This window comes from Myotis myotis, unplaced genomic scaffold (assembly GCF_014108235.1).
Source record: "Myotis myotis isolate mMyoMyo1 unplaced genomic scaffold, mMyoMyo1.p scaffold_m19_p_19, whole genome shotgun sequence".
In the NCBI taxonomy this organism is placed as follows: Eukaryota; Metazoa; Chordata; class Mammalia; order Chiroptera; family Vespertilionidae; genus Myotis; species Myotis myotis.
Genome location: NW_023416323.1, coordinates 27,092,788 through 27,116,514, shown reverse-complemented (window position 1 = coordinate 27,116,514; position 23,727 = coordinate 27,092,788). Strand labels below are relative to the sequence as shown.

At 37.2% G+C, this 23,727-nt stretch overlaps 1 protein-coding gene across 6 annotated transcripts in view; it reads left to right on the top strand.

Moving 5' to 3' along the window:
- Positions 1 to 20,860, top strand: part of AP1G1 (adaptor related protein complex 1 subunit gamma 1) — an 83,752-nt gene extending 62,892 nt beyond the window's left edge. For 5 of the 6 annotated variants that reach the window (XM_036346642.1, XM_036346641.1, XM_036346644.1 and 2 more), the window contains 12 exons: positions 543 to 683; positions 1,387 to 1,441; positions 4,329 to 4,451; positions 4,639 to 4,728; positions 5,592 to 5,719; positions 6,800 to 6,904; positions 7,566 to 7,707; positions 7,893 to 8,019; positions 12,543 to 12,650; positions 12,752 to 12,912; positions 14,890 to 14,988; positions 16,693 to 20,860. In XM_036346642.1, coding sequence (XP_036202535.1) covers positions 543 to 683; positions 1,387 to 1,441; positions 4,329 to 4,451; positions 4,639 to 4,728; positions 5,592 to 5,719; positions 6,800 to 6,904; positions 7,566 to 7,707; positions 7,893 to 8,019; positions 12,543 to 12,650; positions 12,752 to 12,912; positions 14,890 to 14,988; positions 16,693 to 16,794 — 1,381 coding nt within the window. In that variant the 3' untranslated portion in view covers positions 16,795 to 20,860. The remainder of the gene's footprint in view (positions 1 to 542; positions 684 to 1,386; positions 1,442 to 4,328; positions 4,452 to 4,638; positions 4,729 to 5,591; positions 5,720 to 6,799; positions 6,905 to 7,565; positions 7,708 to 7,892; positions 8,020 to 12,542; positions 12,651 to 12,751; positions 12,913 to 14,889; positions 14,989 to 16,692) is intronic. The other variant, XM_036346640.1, reaches the window with a different exon arrangement.
- Positions 20,861 to 23,727: the final 2,867 nt, after the last annotated feature.

Here is a 23,727-nt window from a genome sequence, read left to right as displayed (position 1 = left end):
ACATTTAAGCGATATCCTGCAGTATTTATCTTTCTCGGTCTGACTTACTGCCCTTAGTGTAATACCCTCAAGGTTTGTGTTTATGAAAATTTCCCACATACCTTGATATAACTGTGTTACATCATCTTTGGACAGAAGTGAGTGTAATAAAAGAGTATGATGACTTTATATATTACATTTTTAAGGAATAAATGCAGAGAGATATCTTTGGGTAATAATTTTGTTGACTCTTTTTGAGCCTTTTAAGTATTCTAAATTTCAGCTTCATAGAATAGAATATTGAACCCAAACTACATTTTTGATCAGTTGTGTCTCTCTTAGTGTTGAAGAAAGTGTTGGACGAAGATTCAAAATAGAAAAACTAACTTTGATAACTTTTGTTATCTTGTGTGCAAAGATTGGATCACAGGGTCATGCAAGAACATGAGCACATCCGCCAGTGCTTGGTGTTCGGAGAGAAAACCCCTGGGTCTTTGTTTCATTCCCACAGTAACTATAACTGGTTTCTTTTTTGTTTTGTTTTGTAATTTCTCCCCTGCAAGGCGTGCAATGGAATTGAGTTTTGCCCTGGTAAATGGGAATAATATCCGAGGCATGATGAAGGAGTTACTTTATTTTCTGGATTCCTGTGAGCCAGAATTTAAAGCAGACTGTGCATCTGGAATCTTTCTTGCTGCAGAAAAGTAAGATTTGATTTTTACCTTTATTAGTAAAAGATACTTGGAATTTTAAAAAGCATTTTTAAAAGATGAGAATGTTGTAAACATGTTTAAAACATGTAACATTTATTTCAAGCTCCCAATTAGAAATTAGCTTTGAGGAGGCCATGATAGCCAGCATTTAAGTATACTAAGACCCCTCCCCCCTCCAAAAATCCCTCTTTTATAAAACCTGGGATTTATAATCCTCCTATAATCTGTTCTTTAACCTCTCATCCATGATGCCCTCTTTATGAGGATATAGATGTTTCAGCATCTAAATTGTGGTTGAGTGTAAAACTTTTAGGAAGAGGTACCTAAAGATTTTGGTTGTATGGTTATTTCTATACTTTCCACTGTGAATTTAAGGGACCAAGTTCCTAATCCTGGTGTTGTCTGGGTCTGGGGATAGTCCCTTTTCTTTCTTCTCTATCCTCTCTTGATCTGACTTTTTCTCAGACAGTCTCTTTTCTTAGCTCAGCAACTCCTATTGCAATACTATGTAGACCATCTGAGTTTGACAGTGTGCCATTTCATCACCCTGGGAAATGGATATTGCTGCTAGATTTGAAGGTGAAATGTCCCTAAATATAATCACTTATGATAATAGGCAGGATCTTTGAAAGTCACTGAGCACAGTATAATTTACAGGTTCCAATTTCTTCACCTGGTGCCATTATTTTTTTAGGTATGCACCTTCCAAACGGTGGCATATAGACACAATTATGCGTGTTCTGACAACGGTAAGTAGCTTTTTTAAGTCAACATATACTAACTGCTGAATGTGCTGATTAAGGCAGAGAAAGCCCTTATGCTCATGAAGCTTACGTTCTAGTGGGGGAGATAGGAAATTCATGGGGAAATATGTACTATACTGTCAGGCAAGGGAAAATGCTACAAGAAACACTAAAATAGCATGACGGACTACGATGAAGGCCGAGGAGGATGGAATATGGGGCAATGGGCCAAGTATTTTAGGTGGAGTATTCAGGGCAGGTCACTCAGAGGAGCTAATGTTTGAGTAGAGAACTTAGTGAAATTAGCCATGCAAAGATTTGGGAAAGGACTATACTAATCTGAGAGAACAGCAGGGGTTGCAAAGACATTAGGTAGCAATAAGCTTGGCCTGCTTGAAGAGCAAGAAGGTAAGTGAAGGCAGAGATTGGTGACATTAACACAGGGTGAGATTATTTAGGGCCTCACAGGAGTTTGGGTTTTATTGTGAATGTGTTAGGAAGCCATTGGAAGGTTTTGAATGACTACATTTGTTCTGGATTTAAGATTACAGTTTTATAAGGTATTTTTTCTTTGTTGTCCAGAATTTTGGAGATTTTCTATTGTTCAATTAATAGGGATTAGAGATGTCAGAGTAAAAATGAAAGTGTAGTGGCATATAAAGGAAATATAACTATCTGTGTGTAATTATGTTACCAGAGGTAGATACCATGAAGGTAAACATTCACAAATTTGATTAGTTTAAGAAAAATGTTTATCAGAACTCAAAACCATTTTAAAAAATGCTCCTACTTTTCATTTTTCCTATTGACCTATATTCTCTTATTATGATCATATGATTTTTCTTTAGCTTGTTGATGTGTGGGATTATTATAATCAGTTTATGGTTGTTGAACCATAAATCCCACTGATTATGGTATATAATTCTTTCTATACATTATGGTATTTGATTTGCTAATATCTTTAAAGGATATTTTCATCTATGTTCATGAGAGATAACTGGTGTTTTTAATTTTTCCGATGTTTTCTTTGACCCATGTGTTATTTAGTACCATATTGTTTAATCTCAAACTATTTGGAGATTTCTCAGCTATCTTTGTGTTACTGCTTTCTAGTGTAATTTTATATGATTTCTATCCTTTTAAATTTAAGGTATTTTTTATGGCTCACAATGTATTCTGTCTTGGTGAAGGTTGCAGGTGAACTTGAGAAATTGTATTCTGCTGTTGTTGGATGAATTAGTCTATAAGTGTCAATTATATCCTGTTGATGCATCCTTTTATTTCAAACACTCTGTTTTCTTCCATAAGAATGCAAATATTTAAGTTATACCACAAATTTTCTGCTTTTTAACTTCTCACCTTTTCTTTTTCACCATTTTCCCAAACTTCTCCTTCTGTTTTTGTATTTCTTTTTTTTTAAAATATATTTTATTGATTTTTTACAGAGAGGAAGGGAGAGGGAGAGAGCGTTAGAAACATCGATGAGAGAGAAACATCGATCAGCTGCCTCCTGCACACCACCTACTGGGATGTGCCCACAACCAAGGTACATGCCCTTGACCAGAATCGAACCTGGGACCCTTCAGTCCGCAGGCCGATGCTCTATCCACTGAGCCAAACCGATTAGGGTAGTTTTTGTATTTCTTAAAATAAAAGTGGGGTATCTCAATCACCTGAGAATTTTTTTCCCCTTTTCTTTTGTGCTTTCCAACAACATATGGTTTGGCTTGGCTCAGTGTTGTAAATCATATCCGCTCTTCTGTCCAGTAATTGGAGATTGATGAAGATCGCTTGATATTAGGCACAGTTTTATGTCTTGTGAGCCTGGCTGTCATAATGCCTGGACAAGGCCAAGATTTAGTTCCTCATAGGTTAAATAGCTTTACTTTGTTCCATAGATTCAAACAGTACCTCAGACTTCCAGAGATACTATTAAAAACTCCAAGTAATAAAAAAGGGTGGATAATAAAATACAGAATAATTCCTACTCCTGGGACTAATGGTTAGTTCTGTAATATTTATAAATTCTAGTCTTAAAAGAACAGTGCAAGGTTTTAAATAAACTCAAGTTTTATAAAAGTTACTTTTAATATGCCCCATTTGAGCTATTCATGTACACTTCTCTTGCCATCCTCCAATATAACATGACTACTTTAGCTAGTCCATATAATTTTAACATTTTTCGGGGAGTTGTGGGATGGGAGAGTTTGTTGTAACTCAGTTCCCAGTGAATGTATTTCTTAAATTTTGAAATACCAAATGGGGTGGGCAAACGTAGGTTTACAGTTCTGAGCACACAAAACAGAGAGTTTATTCTTATATTATTTATTCATTATTTATTTTTATTATTTGTCTTATTATTATTATTATTATTTTGTATCCTTGCTTATGATTTATCTTTTAGGTAATTATGGCTGATAATTTACCTATTTTTGTCCACCCCTGTACCTTACCTGCTTTGTGTAGAAAAGGTCTTCTTGAAATTTTTTAAAAAATTCTTCATGGATTTATTTTTTACTATATTTGATATAGGCTCAGAGGCTAAAGTACCAGTATCAAAAAGGAACTGAATTATAACAATGAAGGCTACTATGTAAAATTTACCTATTCTTTATGTAGCTAGTAACTTCTTGAAATTTTTAAGTCTTTATATTTTTCTTTTACTTTGGACAAAGAGGAGATTTTATTTTTTTATAAAATTAAAAAAATTGGAATATTCATTTAAATAAGTAAGACTTTGAAGTTTGAGCTGCTTATGAACCCGAGAATTGGAATCAACTTTATCTTTGAAGGGTTTGTTTTTTTTAGTAGTCTCCTTTTAACAGCGATAATAATAGCTGACGTTTATCATCATTGTGTGTTTCTAGGGGTAACTGTCTGCATTTCCTTTTAGGCAGGAAGTTATGTTCGTGATGATGCAGTCCCCAACTTGATCCAGTTAATAACCAATAGTGTGGAGATGCATGCCTATACTGTCCAGCGCTTATACAAAGCAATTCTTGGTGATTATTCTCAAGTAAGTACTTCATTTGCCTTTTCTTTTTCTGCTTTGGGAGGAAATTACACTTTATTTTTCTTGTATGTGCTTATTACTAACACTTAGATGTATCTCAGTTTTGACGTTTATGATGAGATGACCTATGATTTGCATTACTCTTTGTCAGGATTAAAATCTTTGACAAACAGTGACTTTGTTTTGACAGCAACCTTTGGTACAAGTAGCTGCATGGTGTATAGGTGAATATGGAGATCTTCTCATATCTGGCCAATGTGAAGAGGAAGAGCCTATTCAGGTAACCCTTATTCCTCTTGGTCAAAGATGGGGGAAGGAGTGATTTCGGTCATAAGTGGGCCGTGTTTAGTGAGGAGTTGTGGTTGATTTCTTAAAAACCTTTTTTTTTTTTAATATATTTTATTGATTTTTTACAGAGAGGAAGGGAGAGAGATAGAGAGCCAGAAACATCGATGAGAGAGAATCATCGATCAGCTGCCTCCTGCACATCTCCTACTGGGGATATGCCCGCAACCCAAGTACATGCCCTTGACCGGAATCGAACCTGGTACCTCTCAGTCCGCAGGCCGACGCTCTATCCACTGAGCCAAACCGGTTTCGGCAAAACCTTTTAAAGAAATAATACCGGAATTATATTGGGAAACCTGTCAGTTTTTGAAGTGGAACTTATTGAGCCATTTTGAGACTTTAAAAACCACCTTGGGATCCACTCCCCACTTTGTCAGAGGGAATTATATTGTTTCTCTTACTCTCTGGTTGATTTAAACAAGAAGAAATGAGACCTATAGCCATATTTCCATTTGCTCATTAAAGGACTGGCTTTTAGGAGTAGTTATGGCAATAGTACTTGAACTCTTATGTAACTTTTTTCCCTTCCTCTACTTCGGCCTCTTGCAGCTAAATATGCTTCTCAGCCCCCAATGGGTATTTTCCACTTTTTTTTTTTTTAAAACATACCTTTCACCTGCTTCTGGTTGATGGATCAGTTTGGACAGTTATCCTGCCAAAGAACAGATTGTGTTATAAGCTTTGGTAGTGATGGTAGGATTGTCTTTCTGGTGGCATCCTGTGACTTGATATCAAATTTAGATATTTACTTTTACATTTCATTGTACATTGTCTTTCTTTTTCTCTTCTCTTCAGGTAACAGAAGATGAAGTGTTGGATATTTTAGAAAGTGTCTTAATCTCTAATATGTCCGTCTCTGTGACACGAGGTTATGCCCTCACTGCCATTATGAAGCTTTCTACTCGATTCACCTGTACTGTAAAGTGAGTATGGAGAAAAATAGGATGAACAGATTGTTTGAAATCTTGAAAAACATTTTATTATGGAAAATTTCAACCAAAGGCAAAAGTAGAGAGAATAATAAAATGAATTGCATATACCTATTACACCACAATAACAATCATCATTTTGTGGTTAATCCTTATTTCATCTATACTTTGCACACCCCATCGTAGATTATTTTGAGCTTGTGATGTTTTTAAAATCAGATTTCTAATGTCCATTTTCATTTTTAACTGTGACTTGATATCAAATTGAGAAGTTATTTCCCCATATAAAGGTTCTGTTTTACAATATTTTGAGATGTATGGATAGTAAGAAAATCATAGGGTTGTGGTGTTCAAGTCTTTAAATTCTGTTTACTATTTTGTTTTTTAGTTTTTAAAAAAATATTTTTATTGATTTCAGAGAGGAAGGGAGAGGGAGAGAGATGATGGTGGTGTTGAGGTATATATGTATATGTTTTTTGTTTTTTAAGAGTAGCACTGTTTTTAATGAGTTTTAGCCCAGAATACAAAACAAGGTGCTAGCTGTGGCCTCAGTGTTAGCACAGCTGTAAACAAAGGCTTTCCTTCCCCCTAAAAGGCAGGTTACAAAAGGGTATCAGACAGATGGGATGAGACATTCTAGGCTATTTCTGAAAAACTATAACCTCTTCACCCCATCCCCACCCAAAAGGAATTCAAATTCTGGGCCTTTGTTGATCCAAGAGATTGTGTGAGAGACTTTCTTTTGAGACTTTTTGGGTGTAGGGGTCACTTTTCTTGCTTTTGTTGTTGATTCTGTGGAACGCCCAGTCACTGGATAAGTAAGGAAGCCAGTGTGGTTCTTTATGAGTTCTTCTGAGGAACTTGGATTGTGACGGTTTTCACTTCAGTATATGTTGTGTATATGTTGGATGAATGAAGATGAAGGAAAGATGTTTTGTTTTTGAAAGATTATGTAAATTAAGAAAAGGTATTTCAAAATTTTAACCAGAAAACTCTGGTTTAAACATTATTCTTTCTGTTTGTCTATGAACTTTCTTTTGGGTATTTGAATTCATTTGTCATTTTATCCCAAAGCCGAATAAAGAAAGTGGTTTCCATCTATGGAAGCAGCATTGATGTGGAACTCCAGCAGAGGGCAGTAGAATATAATGCACTTTTTAAGAAATATGACCATATGAGGTAAGTAAAAGAAACTAAGCAATGCATGTGCCTCTTAGCATCCCAAACTATTTGTCATAATCCATAAAGGAGACTCATCCCTCATGTCTTACTAACTGGACTTCACTACCCTGTTCAGTTCTAATTGCTTGACTGCTTCTGTTTTGTTCATTTCCTATTCTGCCTAATCTCTAAAGAAAGAAGTTAACTGGTCTTTCATTCCTTGTCTCCCCTTTCTTTTGATACAGAAATTTAGCTTCATTTTCCATTTTTTTTTGGTTTAAGAAGTGAGAGCTGTATTTTTCTCTAAAGAATCTCATCTGATATTACTATGAACATTTTGGTGTCACCGCCCCCTTCTGTTATACAGTATTTTAATTGGAACCTGTTAATATCTACTGATTTACCTTGATTTCATTCCAATTTCTCTACCACTGTGAAATCTCAACTTCTTGGGTTTTAGGTGGATAGTTTGTCCATTCAAGGTTTCTTGCCTGCCCTCAATCCAGCCAGGAATTTAGGTCATGTATTGTTATAATCCACCTTCTATTTTAATGTATGTGTTGCGTGGGGAGGGGAGATGGCTTTTCATGTTTGGCCCCAATGTAGTTACAGTGATTGTTTTGGGTAGGGAATCTAGATTAACTGCCTGGAATTTAACCACTTCAGATATTTTTTTCAGGTCTGCCCTGCTTGAGAGAATGCCTGTCATGGAAAAAGTGACCACAAATGGTCCTACGGAGATTGTGCAGACAAATGGAGAGACAGAACCAGCTCCGCTAGAGACCAAACCACCACCCTCTGGGCCACAGCCTACCAGCCAGGTAGCTTTTTACCGGCTTATCTGGGGACACTGATGATCAATAGTTCCTTGTAATCTCTTAGCTGATTCCCTTCAGTGTTCCTAGATTGACTGATGATTCTTTCATTTTTAAGTGTTGAAAGAGCTTTGCATTAGAAGTAGACTAGGCAAATGATTAATAAATTGAGATATTATTTTCTTGTTTAGGCCAATGATTTATTGGATTTGTTGGGAGGAAATGACATAACACCTGTCATTCCAACTGTACCTACAAGCAAACCAGCTTCTGCTGGTGGCGAGCTTCTTGATTTGCTGGGAGACATCAACCTTACAGGTGAGGCCTGAGTGGAATTATTTAATGCTGAGATAGGGATAAGGGTTTGGGGAAAAACTACGCTGAACATGGACTTTCTAGCACATCAATCAGTTGAAGATGGGCGAAGTTAAGTCAGAAGCAAGACTAGAATCTTCACAACATCTGGGATATAAGGTGCCATGCTAACACTCTAGAGACTAGGGATTCCTTAAAGTCCTTTTTCTTTTTAATTTGGTGAGAATTACTTGTATTTTAAAACTTTCAGGCTGGAAAAAAAAAAATCCCAAGTCACCTTTGCTTTTAATTAGTGTCCAAAGGCATCACTTTCTCTAGGTTTCTTTCTACTCATGGTTAGTTTTTAAGAGCTCCCTTCTGCCGTAACCGGTTTGGCTCAGTGGATAGAGCGTCGGCTTGCGGACTGAAAGGTCCCAGGTTCGATTCCGGTCAAGGGCATGTACCTGGGTTACGGGCACATCCCCAGTGGGAGATGTGCAGGAGGCAGCTGATCGATGTCTCTCTCTCATCGATGTTTCTAACTCTCTATCTCCCTTCCTCTCTGTAAAAAATCAATAAAATATATTTAAAAAAAAAAAAAATCAATAAAATATATTTAAAAAAAAAAAAGAGCTCCCTTCTTTCCTATTATTAAAGCAATGGAAAGAGGCAATCACTAATAATTATACTAATATTATTCAAATACAACTTTCATTTGGGAATTTTTTTCTTATTTTTAAAAAAAATATATTTTATTGATTTTTTACAGACAAGAAGGGAGAAGGATAGAGAGTTAGAAACATCGATGAGAGAGAAACATCAATCAGCTGCCTCCTGCACACCCCCTACTGGGGATGTGCCCGCAACCAAGGTACATGCCCTTGACCGGAATCAAACCTGGGACCCTTTAGTCCGCAGGCCGACGCTATCCACTGAGCCAAACCGGTTAGGGCTCTTATTTTTGTTTTAGTAGTAGACTTTTGTAGTTGATGTGTTCAGTAATGTTATGAATCCCTAAGTCTGAGAGTATCACTGTAGTATATAGTTTTTGGCTTACATAACCTCTTTAAAAGTATAATGGAGAGTTATACTTTAACCTCAAGTAGAAACTGGCCATAGAATAAGGATGTTGGATGATCCTGTAGACTGCCTATTACAGGCTAAGTTATTTTTTTCTAATACAACAGCCTCCCGGAGCTTATATATGTGTCTTAAATTTTTTTATTTTTATTATTTTTTAAATGTTTTTATTGATTTTTTTAGAGAGAGAGGAAGGGAGTGGGATAGAGAGCATGTCCCCTACAGGGACTGGAGCCTGAAACTTGGGCATGTGTCCTGACCAGGAATCGAATCCATTACCTTTACATTCATGGGTTGACATTCAACCACTGAGCCACACTGGCTGGGCTCTTAAACAAAATTTTAAACTGTTACTTCTTATGTACTTTTGAGGTCCTCAAAAGCCAAATCTATACTGGAATATGGAAAAGTAAAAACAATTTCATAGTTTAAACATAGTGTGTAAGCGGTATAGTTTATTTGTTAACATATTAGCATTTCCATAATAGTACGTAGTCTTTACAATTACACTTACAATTTTAAATGGTTGTCTAATATTTCATCTAGAACTTTGTACCATTATTTATTCAATTCCTTACTGTTGTTTCAGATTTTTCTTATAACTAATGCTTCAACAACATAGTTACAAAAATTTGTCCTTATTTTGGATTACTTTCTTTGACTAAGTTTCTTAGCCTTTCTGAATCTGTTTAAAATAAAGATGACAAATACTTAACCTCAGTATTTATGAGGAATGGTGACTTTGTTAGTGCATGTATGACTCATGGTAGGTGCATGATAAATATTATTTACCTTAACCTCCATGTATATTGCTACCAGTTTCACTATAAAATCGTAAGTATTGTGTGCTATCATTTTTTACAAGCCCTAGCAGATTAAAGATTGGCCCTAATATTTTGTTAATTTCAAGTTTTTCATTCACAGGGCATGTTTCATATATATATCAACATTTTTGCATTATACATGAATTTTATTTTTCCACATTCCTTTTGAGTCCTTAACTCATTTATCATGAAGTCTTAATGTTTTGTTTTTGTTCTTACTTTCTTGTTTTCCCAGTGTTACATGAAAAAGCAAAATGATAACGTGTCAAAAAGTCTCGAGTTTTAAACACATTTTCCCATTTTTGAGTTACAGATTCTTAAGCCATCATTAGTTGTATCCTAAAGCACAGTAATATAAATCAGTGGAAATCTGTAAATAAATTTAGTGTGTGCTCTTAGAGGAATTGGTACAGTAAGTTTCTGTGGTTTCCCTAATAGGTAGTACAAAAGGTACTACCTATTGTACCCTTGGAAGAGAAAAAAGCCAAAATCTAAGGGACCTAGGGACCCATATGTTATCTATATATTTTGGTAGCCTCTGATTTTCCATGGGAACACATTTCTGAAATTGTTTTGAAAATGGTAATTGTGGGAAAATTAGTAGTTTAGATTTATATAAACTCTTAGAACTATATGAATATTTCTTTGTATACTTCATAGGCAATCTGCTTGACTGCACGTTCTGCAGTGTCATATTTGTTTTTAACTTCTTGTGCTTTGCTTAGTCATCTGTTTTTCTACCTTCCTTGCTAATTTTTAGCATGCTTGTTGTTTTTTCTCTTAGTGTAGTTGGGTATTTTTTAAAAGGATATTTCACCCTTCCTTTATTTTTTAGTTTTTTTATTGGTATATTTTCAGTTAATTTTATAAGTAATTTGAAATCTGTTTAAATATAAAATGCATTCTCTTTATTTTGCAGAATTTTCTTATACCTCTTCTTAGAATTCTGATTTCTCTCAGTTCATGGCCATTATTCTATCATTTACCCTCAGTTGTATGATCCTTCTTGTTCTTATTGGGAAATATCAAATAAAAATGGTAATCTGGTAATCCCCTCCCACCCCCCTCCTTCATACTAACCTTCCCAGGGTGTGTGTATGTTAAATTTTTATTATGCAATATTTAACATCTATAAAATTCAGTAAATGCCTTGATCTACTTAGCTTGTAAAATAAAATATTATTATGGAAGTTGACATTCCCTTTGTACCTCCACCTCAATTCCTTCCCTCTTAGTCCCAGAGGTAACTGTTGTCTGTCCTGAAGCAGTGTTTAGCTTTGGTGTTTACCATTTCTGTATATTTCTTTATAATAGTGTGTAATATTGTTTTGCCAATTTTTACCTTTATAGAAATGATATCCAACTGAGTGTTCTTTTGCACCTTGCTTTTTTGCTGAACATTGTATCTGTGAGAATAATCTATGAATAATTCATGTTAAATGTACAATTAACCCTTGAACAACGTGGGTTTGAACTGCATTGGCCCACTTATAAGTGGATTATTTTCAATTGACGCGTGCAGTTGATCCTCACAGTTCAAACTCGAGTTGTCCAAAGGTCAACTCCTTCGTTGGGAATCCTCACGTGGAGATCTGACTGTAGTTATACATAGATTTTCGACTGCGTGGAATGGCAGTGTTCCTAACTTCCACATTATTCAAGGTTCAACTGTACTTCTAGTGCATTAACAGTATTACTGTTGTGTATGTGTAGTGTTTACTTTGATCAATGTACCACAGTTTACTTGCCCATTATCTTGATGATGGATATTTGGTTGTATCCAGCATTTCCCTGTTAGAAACTACCTTGCTATGCACACTTTTATACAATTTTTCCTGTGTACATATGTAAGAATTTGTGAAAAAGGCCCTGGTTCTCAACGGGGAGATTTTGCCCACCAGGGCTTAGCAGATGTTTTCAGTTGTCACAACTGCAGAATGTTACTGTCATTTAATGAGTAGAAGCCAGGGGTGCTGATAAACATGCTGCAATGCACAAGGCAGCCTCCCACAACAAAGAATCATCTAGCTCCAAATGTTATGAATTTTGAGGTTGAGGAACTTTAGGTATATGCTCATGTTCAGCTCTATTGTTGCTAAATTGTCTCTAGTTTGGTTGTGTCAGGTTAGAAGTCCCCCTTGCTACACGTTCTTGCTGGTATCTGGTATTATCACATTGAAATTTTCACCACTGAACTAGATGTGAAGTAGTATCTCAGTGTGGCTTTAAATTCCATTTCCCTAATTACTAAGCGTCTTTTTTCATAAGATGTCCTTTTCATTCAGATTCCTTCTTCTGGGAATAGCTAGTTCCTATCTCTTATCACTTTTAAATTGGGTTATTTTTTTCTTACTGACTTGTAGGAAGATATTTATAGTTCTGGATACTCATCCATTTGTTGTCTTGTAGCAGCATTTTCTTTTGCATGTGGTCTATTTTTTTATAGTATTTTCTAATGAACAGACATTGCTCATTTTAAAGTGTTTGAATTTTAAGTTCTTTCCACTTATGGTTTATGCATTATTCATCTTATTTAAGGAATCTTTCTCTTAACCTGAGGTCAAAATATTTTTCTCCTATATTTTCTTGGTGAGTTTTGTCATGCTGGGTAATATTGACTTAACATTGGACTGTTTCCTGTAGGTGCTCCAACTTCTGCTCCTGCCCCTGCCTCAGCCCCTCAGATATCCCAGCCCCCCTTCTTGTTGGATGGGCTTTCATCACAGCCTCTCTTCAATGACATCACTACAGGTACAATTACTGATGTTATTAAAGTTATTGAAGAAAGCAAAATAATAATTTTATAAGTATAGGCTGACTACAATTAGGCTAAGCTTCCTGTACTTTCCCAGGCATCCCCTCCATCACAGCATACAGTAAGAATGGCTTGAAGATAGAATTCACCTTTGAACGGTCAAACACCAACCCCAGTGTCACGGTGATAACGATACAGGCCTCTAACAGCACAGAGCTGGACATGACGGACTTTGTTTTCCAGGCTGCGGTACCAAAGGTACTACAATGTCTTCTTTGCCTTTTTCTTTTGAATAAAGATTGACTGGCTTATTTTTTAAAAACTCACTTGGGCCCTCACCCGTTTGGCCCAGTAGATAGAGTGTTGGCCTGGGGACTGAAGGGTCCTAGGTTCAATTCTGGTCAAGGGCATGTACCTTGGTTGCGGGCTTGATCCCCAGTAGGGGGTGTGCAGGAGTCAGCTGATTGATGTTTCTCTCTCATCGATGTTTCTAACTCTCTATCCCTCTCTCTTCCTCTCTGTAAAAATCAATAAAATATATTGTAAATAAATAAATAAACTATGCCTGTTTGCATAACAGTGATATATCTTGAATTTCAAAATGTCATGCATAATACATAGATTCTATGACTAATTTTTACTTTTTATTATCTCTGAAATTGAGGTACATTTTAAAATTGATACCTTGGCATAGTTTAATTGGCAGTATGTTTTTTTCCCCTCAGTGGTATATAAAATAATGGTGTGAATTATTATTGATGGCATCTTATATTAAATAAATATAAATAAGTGAATGATATTTTAGCTTACATAATTTATCTTGACAATAGAATTATGAATATGACACAAAATAATAAACCTGTGTATTGAGATTAAATCTCTACTCTTAAAATTTTTGGCTTCAGAGAAGACTGAATAGACTTCCTTCTCTCCCTCCTCCCCTTTTTCTCTTTCCTCATCCCTTCTCTCTCTCACTTCTCTCTTTTTCTCTCCTTCTCTTTCCCTCTCTCTACTCCCTCCTTAATATTTTAGAAGACTGAACTTTCAGGAAAGATATTTTTAAATTCTATGGTTTACTTGTGTTGCTCATAGCACTTCCACCTTTGTTACCTGTAAACAAACAAAACACATCAGCATGCAACAGATGATGGCTTTGGTTTTCCAGGTCTTTTGCTCTATGGACTAGTTCTGCATGTGATTTTTCTGTTAGGACCTTGTGTGTCCAATGGAGCGACCCATTAACAAACTGGCTCTGCCAGCCTTTCCTTCACCTCTGTCATATAGGAGTAAGCCTTGACACAGTCCAATTTTGCTTTAGAAAGCAAAAGTTCAAGTCTCCGCGTCCCAGCCTGTAGTTAGTGACTGGTATGCTGGTTTGTTATTTTTAGAAAGCTTTTCTTTTCATTTCTTTTTAGCTTCTTTTTTAGCCACAGACACCTGTTTTTAACCTGAATAGTTGATCAGTTACTGTTAAGTGAGGTTGCCAGACCAAGAATTGGTCACCTTTTGAAAACTAGTAGGATAAGGTTCTTTCTGCCAGAAAGGGAAGGAAGAATGGCTCATTGCTAGTTTTCATGATCAAAGACTTCCTGGAATTTTATAAATACCAGGAAGTGATAGTCTACCCACATACTCTGAATTATGGATTTCTGGAAAACAAGTAGAAAGTAGTAATAAGTAAATCTGTTACTTGAACCATCATCTGGGTGTCTGACTTTTTAAAAAAATACATTTTTATTGGTTTCACAGAGGAAGGGAGAGGGAGAGAAAGATAGAAACGTTAGTGATGAGAGAGAATCATTGATCGGCTGCTTCCTGCACATCCCCTGTGGCAGCGGTTCTCAACCTGTGGGTCGTGACCCCTTTGGTGGTTGAACGACCCTTTCACAGGGGTCGCCTAAGACCATCCTGCATATCAGATATTTACATTACAATTCATAACAGTAGCAACATTACAGTTATGAAGTAGCAACGAAAATAATTTTATGGTTGGGTCACAACATGAGGAACTGTCTTTAAAGGGCCAGAAGGTTGAGAACCACTGCCCTATGGGGATCAAGCCCAAAACCTGGGCAAGTGCCCTTGACCGGAATTGGACCCAGGACCCTTCAGTCCAAAGGCCATTTCTCTATCAGTTAAGCCAAACCAGCTAGCACTGACTTTTTTATTTGTTGCCTTCTCTGACATCATATTAAGTGTATTATTCTTTCTGAAGATGCCCTTTGTTCTCCCCAGACATTCCAGCTGCAGCTTCTGTCTCCTAGCAGCAGCGTTGTCCCAGCATTTAATACGGGGACCATCACACAAGTCATTAAAGTTCTGAACCCACAGAAGGTGAGTAGCACATTTGAAGACAATATCTGAGAAAGGTGTAAGCATATTTCTTGAAATAAAATTCTGCTTTGTTTCTCTGGAGTTTTTTGACTCACAGTCATAAGAAATCTGTGAAAATGTCTCATCTAACCTTGTTCTTTCGAAGATAATAAACAGAGCCTAGACACATTAGATGATTTAGTGGCATCTTATAAAATGCAGCTTTAAAAAAATTCTCTATTTAGAGGTTTAAAGGTCTAGTTTTTGCAGGAGTGGGGGAGCTTAGATATTCTAACCTTTACACAAGTTGCAGTCGGGGGTAAGAGCATTTGTTGAACCAAAAATCCATATGTCATGTAATTGTTAAGGATACATAGCAAAAGTGGAGACATTTTAATTAAGCAGCCAAATGGAAAAATAGCTTCTGAAACTAAAATAAAGCAATACTTTTATTATATCTTTTCAAAGAAGTAGATTGCCTCCACTTAATACTAATCAATTGACTAGTTTTCAGTTTTTAGAAATGATTCAGGGAATTCCTTCCTTTGAAAGATTTCTGGTAGTGCCTCATAAATACCAGTATGATTTCATCCTCTTGTAACACTTGTCTTTTCTCTGCTAGTCACTGTATTTTGAGTATCTACCTGTAGCACAATTAGAAATTCCTTTGACAATCTGATACATAGAATAAAAATTTTCTTAATGCACTAATATTTGAAACCTGCCACATAAAGTGAAAAGTACTTATAATAGAGTTCTCTTAAAACTACTGCTGTTACCTATAAGTTAACTCTTTCTGTTTTTTCCCCCTTCTTTATGCCTTGGGAATGAAACAAGTTTATGTTCACATTTACTATAGGTTTTATAGTATGTCTGAATGTAGAGCATAAGATGAGTATATGTTTGCATCGTTTTTCTAGAAACTTACATATAAGAGTTGAATCTTTTTGAAAAGCACTCAGCAAATGTTACCGTGAAAATGCTCTTGCGTGGTTCTGTCCTGTTACCGCAGTTCTAGGATCAAAGCCAGCGATGTGTTCTGGAGACTCCTGACTGCATGAGGTTGCTTCTGTGGCTGATAGCTAGAGTACTAGGTGGTTTTTGCTGCTGCTCTTTGCCTATAGTATGTAATTTTTAATTTTTTAAAAATATATTTTTATTGATTTTGGAGAGAGAAGAAGGGGGAGAGGGAGAGAGAGAGAGAAGCAGACAGACATCAGTGATGAGAAATATCCATTAGCTGCCTCCTGCACACCCCCTTCTGGGGATTGAGCCTGCAATCCAGGCATGTGCCCTGACTGGGAATTGAACCTGTGATCCTCCTGTTGCATGAGATAATGTTCAACCAACTGAACCACACCATCTGGGTGCCTGTGTGTCATTTTTAAGAGACAACTTTGCTTTAAAATAATTTTGTTTTCTCTAAGATTGAAAGTGTATTTGTGGCCCTAACCGGTTTGGCTCAGTGGATAGAGCGTCAGCCTACAGACTAAAGGGTCTCAGGTTTGATTCCGGTCAAGGGCATGTACCTTGGTTGCAGACACATCCCCAGTCGGGGTGTGTGTGTGTGTGTGTGCAGGAAGCAGTTGATCGATGTTTCTAACTATCTTTCTTCCTCTCTATAAAACAATAAAATATACATTTTTAAAAAAAGTGTATTTATGGACTGGAAAGATTCTAGAGATTTCATTTCATTGCATAATTTGTGATTCTCTTTTCTTATAGCAACAGCTACGAATGCGGATCAAGCTCACATATAATCACAAGGGCTCAGCAATGCAAGATCTAGCAGAAGTGAATAACTTTCCCCCTCAGTCCTGGCAATGAGGGTCCGGCACCATTCTCATTCTTACCCCACTCAATCAAAGGAACTCTGGGAAGGAGGTTGTGATTGCTGGCAAGTTCCCCCCAACTGTACCATGGGCACGAGGAGCTGAAGAGAACTGTTGAGGAGGATTTTCCTAAAGTAATTGCTGACCTTGAGGCATTGTTAAAGACTAATCTCCTCTCCTCCACCGTTGAGGCCGGCTGCTTCTGGAGGCTAGTTTGCACTCTTCCTCCTCTTCCCTTTTTCTGCACTTCTCTACCCCTCCCACATTAACAGCCAGAATCAACATTCCCTGGGCCCCTGAGGAAAAAGCAGCTGGTCTGGAGGAGAGGACTGGAATCCATGGCAAGAAAACACTCACACTGTCTCTGCAGCAGAGTTGCCCCTTCTTTCTACTGTGTTTCTCTGTGGACGGCAAGGTGGGGATTTATTCCTCACTAGCTGGTCACCATCATCAGGCGCTTTTTACATCCGGCATTCAGAATGGAAATGTCACCATGGACATTAGGGAGACCTGCCTTTTCTACTGGTTCCCCCAATGTTTGAAAGGCAATAGGCTCCTGGTAGCCTTTTCTGTGCTTTGCTGTATTCACACAGACACACACATGTATGTATGCTTGTTACCAAGAACTGGTCAGACTTTGAAAGGTTATTTGTAAACACTGGACAGATGCAGTTAAAAAGAGCTTTTGTTGAGATTTGGCATGAAGGATATGGTGCTCTATTTGTAATAGAAACTTCCAAGGCTCTTCCAGCTCCCCTTTCTTTCTCCCTTCTTGAGCTGTAGTGATGAATACTCTCCATGATTTTCAAAATTGATTCCCCTTAAAGTGCAAGGTGGACAACTTCTAAAAGATATTATATATAAGTAGTTATTAATGCCCCTATTCCCACCACAAATTTTAAATTTCTCTTAAGCCTATAACTTGCCTGATGAACTATGGTAAATGGGTGGAAAGAGGAGTTTACCACTTTTAAAGATTAGACTCTCTACCAAAAGCACCTTTGCCCATAGGAAGAGTTGAGTATCAGACTCATCCTAGAGCATATTGGAGTCATCCTCCATTACTCCAAACGTCCCTTTTTATTTCCTGAGCCTGGCTTGGACCTTGGCATTCCGTTTGAATTCCTTCTTCTAACTGGAACATTTGTGTTGTATCTGTAACACTGGCACTGAAATAAAGACCACACGGTTAAAGAAATCTTTCCTATATTGTACTTTATGGTGTTGGAATGAAGCCTTGTAGCTTCCTTGTCCCCTATGTCAGAGGAATGGACACCATAGGGTAGGGATATCCTTTCCTGAGTCTGAAAAGTTGGTCTCTTGAGAGAGGCCAGTCTCATGAACATCTGCATCAAAGACTTGAGATCTGGAGCTTTTTAAAAACTAGGAAGAGTGCCGAATGCTTTTTAGAAAGGACCCTTGCGATTTCAAACCTTAACACTCAGTTGTGGGAATAAGGTAGGGTGATTCTCCTGTGGCCCATGTTGAATGTACTGTGTACGTTCAGGTGCACAGGTGCCATGTCTGATATACTAAAGAAGAAAGGAAAAGTCAGGCCCACCTTGCTCTTAAAATGTTGGTAATCATTACTGTATTGAGTACAGTATAATGACTACCTTGGCATCGGTCTTAATCCTGGGTACAAATGTCCATTTCCCCTCCATTTCACCAAGCCTTTACTTCAGATCTTCAGTGTCTTGTCAAATCTAGCTCTGTATCAGATGCTAGAGTATATCTTATATTTGACAAACTGGAGTTGAAATAAAGGCTCCAAAGGGGAAACTTGGAGGTTTTACTAATATATAAGAGCAAGATTTGCTAAAACTTAACTCCCCTGGGTAAATGGTTGACTGAGTCAAGAACAGGATATTGTGCGTAGTTTTCAGTAAAGTAAGTGTGGACTAGTATGTATTTTAGACAACTGCTCTGCCTGTGCAATGAAAAATAGCCTTTAAAGGTTTCTTTGCAGACTGATTTCATTGGATGGACACTTAATGCTGTGAAACACGATAGGATTAACACAAAGTTGGTGGATTTCTTGACTAGAATTTGTCTAACATTCCTCTTTGTGGTAGAGGCTTTATTTTCTCTGTCATGTTTATCGTTAACCAGCTCAAGCTTCTTTGGTTGAATGGAGTTGAATTTCAGAACTCTGCTGAAGACCATGTTCTAAGGCAGTGCTAGCTAAGGAGCTGGAAAGGGTCTGCTCTTGTAACAGCATCTCCTTGGGTGATCACAGTTTTAAGGTAGAGCGTTGTATGATCATCCATAGCTTTGTCTAGGAGGAATGAAAATCATGGCCTTAACACAGAGGGTGCTGTGTAGCATATGAAGTGATTTCAGAGAGCGAACCGAGCACCGGACTGAAGGACTAGAGGTCAGATGACTGCCTAGGATACTGATGGTTGTGAAGACTGTTTCAAATGATCGGATCTTTGAAAGCTTCAGCGTGCCTTAGTTTCTAGGATCGGAACTAGTTCTCCCTCACTTGGCCTTGCTGCTCAAAGGAGAAATCTCTTAATTGCTATGAATACTTAAACATTTCAGTAATTTCTTTCCCTAGTATAACCATTCAAGGGGGAGCAAATTTGGATAGATTTACAACTTTAGAGCCATTGTGAGGAAAGAGTGATTTCCGTGGCTGTTTTAATAACTTCAGGGTGATAGCAGTGAGCCTACACACACTTACTTGGACAATTTCACATGCACTTTTACCTCATATTTTCCTCTTCTAGAGTAGTTTGTGTCCTAACCCCTCCCAACCCTCCCCCGCCTCCCCAGTAATACTAAGGGAGAACTCATCTAAGTTATCTTAAAAAACAGTAGGGAGGGTGCTCTGCCCGAGAAACTTCTCCCATAATGCTCCGGTGCTGTTATCTTGAGGTGACTTGGACAGTCATGGAATGTTTTACGCTGTGTATGGTGACCATCTATTCATTTTAAGGTCTTTCTCATTTAAAGAAACATTCCTCAGTGTAACACTTGGGAAGGGATTCTTTCCTCTTGCTAGGTTAAAGATGTCCATACCTCTTGTTTGTCCCCTTCATATAAAAAAAATAGACTTTGAAAACTGTCCAGCACTAACGGTTTGAGTATTTCTATCTATATAACATACCTTCTATTTTTATGTTCTTCTAGAAGTTGGCAGTTAGGGGATACTGTTTTTGAGATTCAACATCATTATCTTCTGCATTGGAAAATTTCGGGGCCATGAGAACTAAGGGAAAGCGGTTGAATGTGTATATATTGTTTTCTAGTGAATGTATTTTATCCACATTGTCCTAAACTGAGAGCTGGAGAGTAAAAAGTGGATATTCAAAAACTGGATGGTGGAGAGGTGGTACATGTTCTCATGCGCTGGGGAGCGGGAAGGATCACTGAAGGGAAGACTGCTCAGAACGTGTTGACGTTTAAAACACTCTGACCAGCTTTGGCTCAGGAGGGTGGGGCTGCTTGTAGAACTGGAAGCGAATAACTTTTTCAAGCAATAGCAGTGAGTGGGTCCCACCTACGGGTTCTTGGACCGGGAACATTTAAACAGAAGAAAATGCTGAAGCAGCTTATACAGTTGCTTCATGAACTTCCACGAGGCCGGTTCTGGCTTCGGGATGGAGCATTGGAGTTTATTTGTTTTTGTTTTTGGAACCTGCTGTTGCGCTTTGTGTGTTTTGTTTTTGTTTTCTATTTGGGGGCCTCATGGGAAAGAGCTTCTGAACTCTTTCCTCTGTGAACTCCCACTGTGTCCCTGTAAAGTCCCTTTTCTTTCAAAATATTGTAAGTTACATTTTCATTAAGCCCCATCACATCTTCTTTACTGTAAAAATATTAAAGGCTGTTTCCAAGTGGGACAGCTAATGAAGTTCTAATTATTGCAGACATATTTTTGAGATGTAAAAAAAATTTAAAATTAAATGATAAGCCTTAGAGGCGAGTGAGGAATAAAATGGATGTAAACATTTACATGGGATGCATTAGAATTCTGCTGTGTGTATTGTCTTTTGGTTGAAACAAATTATGAACAGTGACTAATAATAAAAAAGTCAATACTCAATGATTTAAAATTTGCTTTCTCGCTTCTTACAAGTAGATTAGAGAAGCCTTGGATGAATTCCTATTCCAGAACTTTGAGCTAAACTTGTTGACCTGTTGATGTTCCTTTTATACATAAATCTCACCGAGAGAGGAATTTGAACAATTAAAACAAAACAAAACATACTTCTAGTTGTAGACAGTGAAAAGTGTAATTGGAAATTTTAACTAGATGATTACATCCATGCTTATCTTCTATACAAAGGAGAATTCTCACACAAAGCAAAGAAATCATATTAAGGTGAAATATATATGAGGGGTAGTCATAGGGCTTTGGTTACAATTTGTGAATTGTTCAAGTATACCTGTGACTGGGAAGAGGAAGGCTTAACTAGCCAAAATGAATTTTACTTCCTGATCTATTTTATACACACTTTTCCATAAAAGTGAGAGTGGTTGGATTCAAAGCTTTAGCTTTTCTATTACTCAGATGATTCCTAACAGTCCTCTGATTGAGGAGAAAGATGTAGTCCTTGTCAATTATCTAGTTTATGCAGAAGTGCCCTTTGGCACTGTTTGATAAGGGACATTTCTATAATCTTTACTATGTGGCTTAACATCTTTGTTCCCAATATTAGATTTTGTTAACAACTTCATCTACATGTAATTAAATGAAAATATAAAAGCTACAATAGAAAAGTTTAGCAAATAATAGATTCTAGATATTTACTTAAAAATATAATGAGTTGAAAAAGAAAAAAACAAAAATGTAATGAGTTGTGTTCCAGTTTGAACTTCAGTCTAGAAAGACCACATTAATTTTTACCACTTTCAAGGGTTTTCCATGCTATTTTCTCCCCTAGTTCAATTTTCCCATGTTCCAAAAGTATAAAAATGCTCAAGGAAGAAATTTCTTCAAACCTTAAAGCCAGGTAAATACTGTCTGCTTGTTTATTTGGAACTAAAGTAAGGAATATCTAGCCCTGGCCAGGTTGCTCAGTTGCTTAGAGCGTCGTCTTAATAATGCCATGGTTGTGGGTTTGATCCCCGTCAGGGCATATACAAGAATCAACCAATGAATGCACAAATAAGTGGAACAACAAATTGATGTTTCTCTCTCTAAAAAAAGAAAAAGGAATATCTAAGTCTGCTCAACCTGTGATAGAATAACAAGGGTTTTAGGCCTAAAGGTGACTTTGTAATCATTGAAAGAGTGGGGACAACCTATGAATAAGCCAATGTAATTGGCTTATGGTTCTTCTATGAAAATCTGATAGATATGAACTTTCCCCTTTAGATATTCTTTCCATTTGGTAGTGAGGATTAGGAAAAGCCCCTGAGATTAAAGTGTTGTAGGTGTGTCCCCAGGTGGAGAGAGAGGTATGCACAGCTGCTTATAGGAAGGATAGGATACAGAGAGGAAAGAGTCTAATGACTTCTGTCCCTTGGTTTGATCCAGTGATTTTTGTAACAATGAACCCGCAGTGAGGGCAGATGGATTTTTGCACCAAAAAATCCCAGAGGAATTTATTCTTAGGGTTAGTCTTAGCTGTTGACCATTTCCAGGAATTGTAGTTCCATAACCCTTGGCATACATAATGCACACGGCCTTGAACTGGGGAGAACATGTATATGTGACCTTTGAAACAGTATAAAACATTAATGGCAGTATATGATTTGAAGACAGAATCAACTGGTTGTCGCTACTTACTGAACTGGATCTTAAATCATGGAGACCTTTAAAGGGAGCTGCATCATAAATTATCCCCATGCAGTATCTGGGCTGGTAGCTTTAATCCCCCCCCCCTTTTGACAGAAGTACTACTATTGTTAAAAAAAGTACTAAATATATAACTTAGGCATATGCTTGTATTTTGAATTGATGCTTTAGCCCATTGTCATCCCATTAATTAAAAAAACAACAATCATCTACCCCTGATCTTGCCCAGCCTGAATGCAAATGCTGGTCCTTAAGATTTCCTTCCCCTTCCGGTAGGTGGCCTGCTCATGAGATCTGGAAAAGGTAATGCATAATACACCAAGAAACAGCTTTTAGACATATTGATCCTGAGCCACATTTTTATTCTTTCTACTGCTTGTTTGTCCTTGGTCAGGTCCATTTTTGTCTCCATATTGGTGCCTATTCTTACTACCGAGTGTTCTTGCTAGAAGTTACCCAGTAAGCACTGAAATAGAAATCCAACTACTTTGAGTAGCTTTCTTCAAACTAATTTTCAAAGTAGCAGGAAAACCCCAGAGGTAGACAACCTAAGAGCTTTATTCACCTTACACCAAGACACAGAGACAAAGAGTTTTTCATTATGAGACAAAGAAATGAAGATGACTGGAGACTGAGTTTTTGTATATACAAGGTAACTCATGTAGTGACTAAATTTACAGAAGAAACAATCTGTACACGTCAGAATCTTTGCAAGAGTCAAATTTTGGGAATTTAAAGTATCTCCAAGTGCATACCTATCACAGTACTATTGTAGGTCACAGACTCTTTTGTTCTAAGCCTGCAATTAAAGCATAGTTGGTCTGGACTAAGCAAGCTGAAGCAATGAATAATAGGTGATACCATCTTTACTGATTATTCGAAGCTCAAGAAATTATTTTTTTGCAAGTTGCTTGGAGATTCATCAATACCTTTGTAAGGGGAATACCTAAAAACCCAGAAGTCTCGGTTTCCTAGGAAAATTTGGAATAATTAACAAGAATACTCCAAGGAACGGAGTGAATCTTAAATTTGGAAATTCACATTTATAATGGCTACTATGAACCCTTACTATGTGCTAATAAGCATGGCTGCATCATTCACAAAATCTTCATAATAACTGCTAGGCAGGTATTTCTGTTTCACTGCTTCATAACGAAAGTCTGAGATCAAGTAACTTGC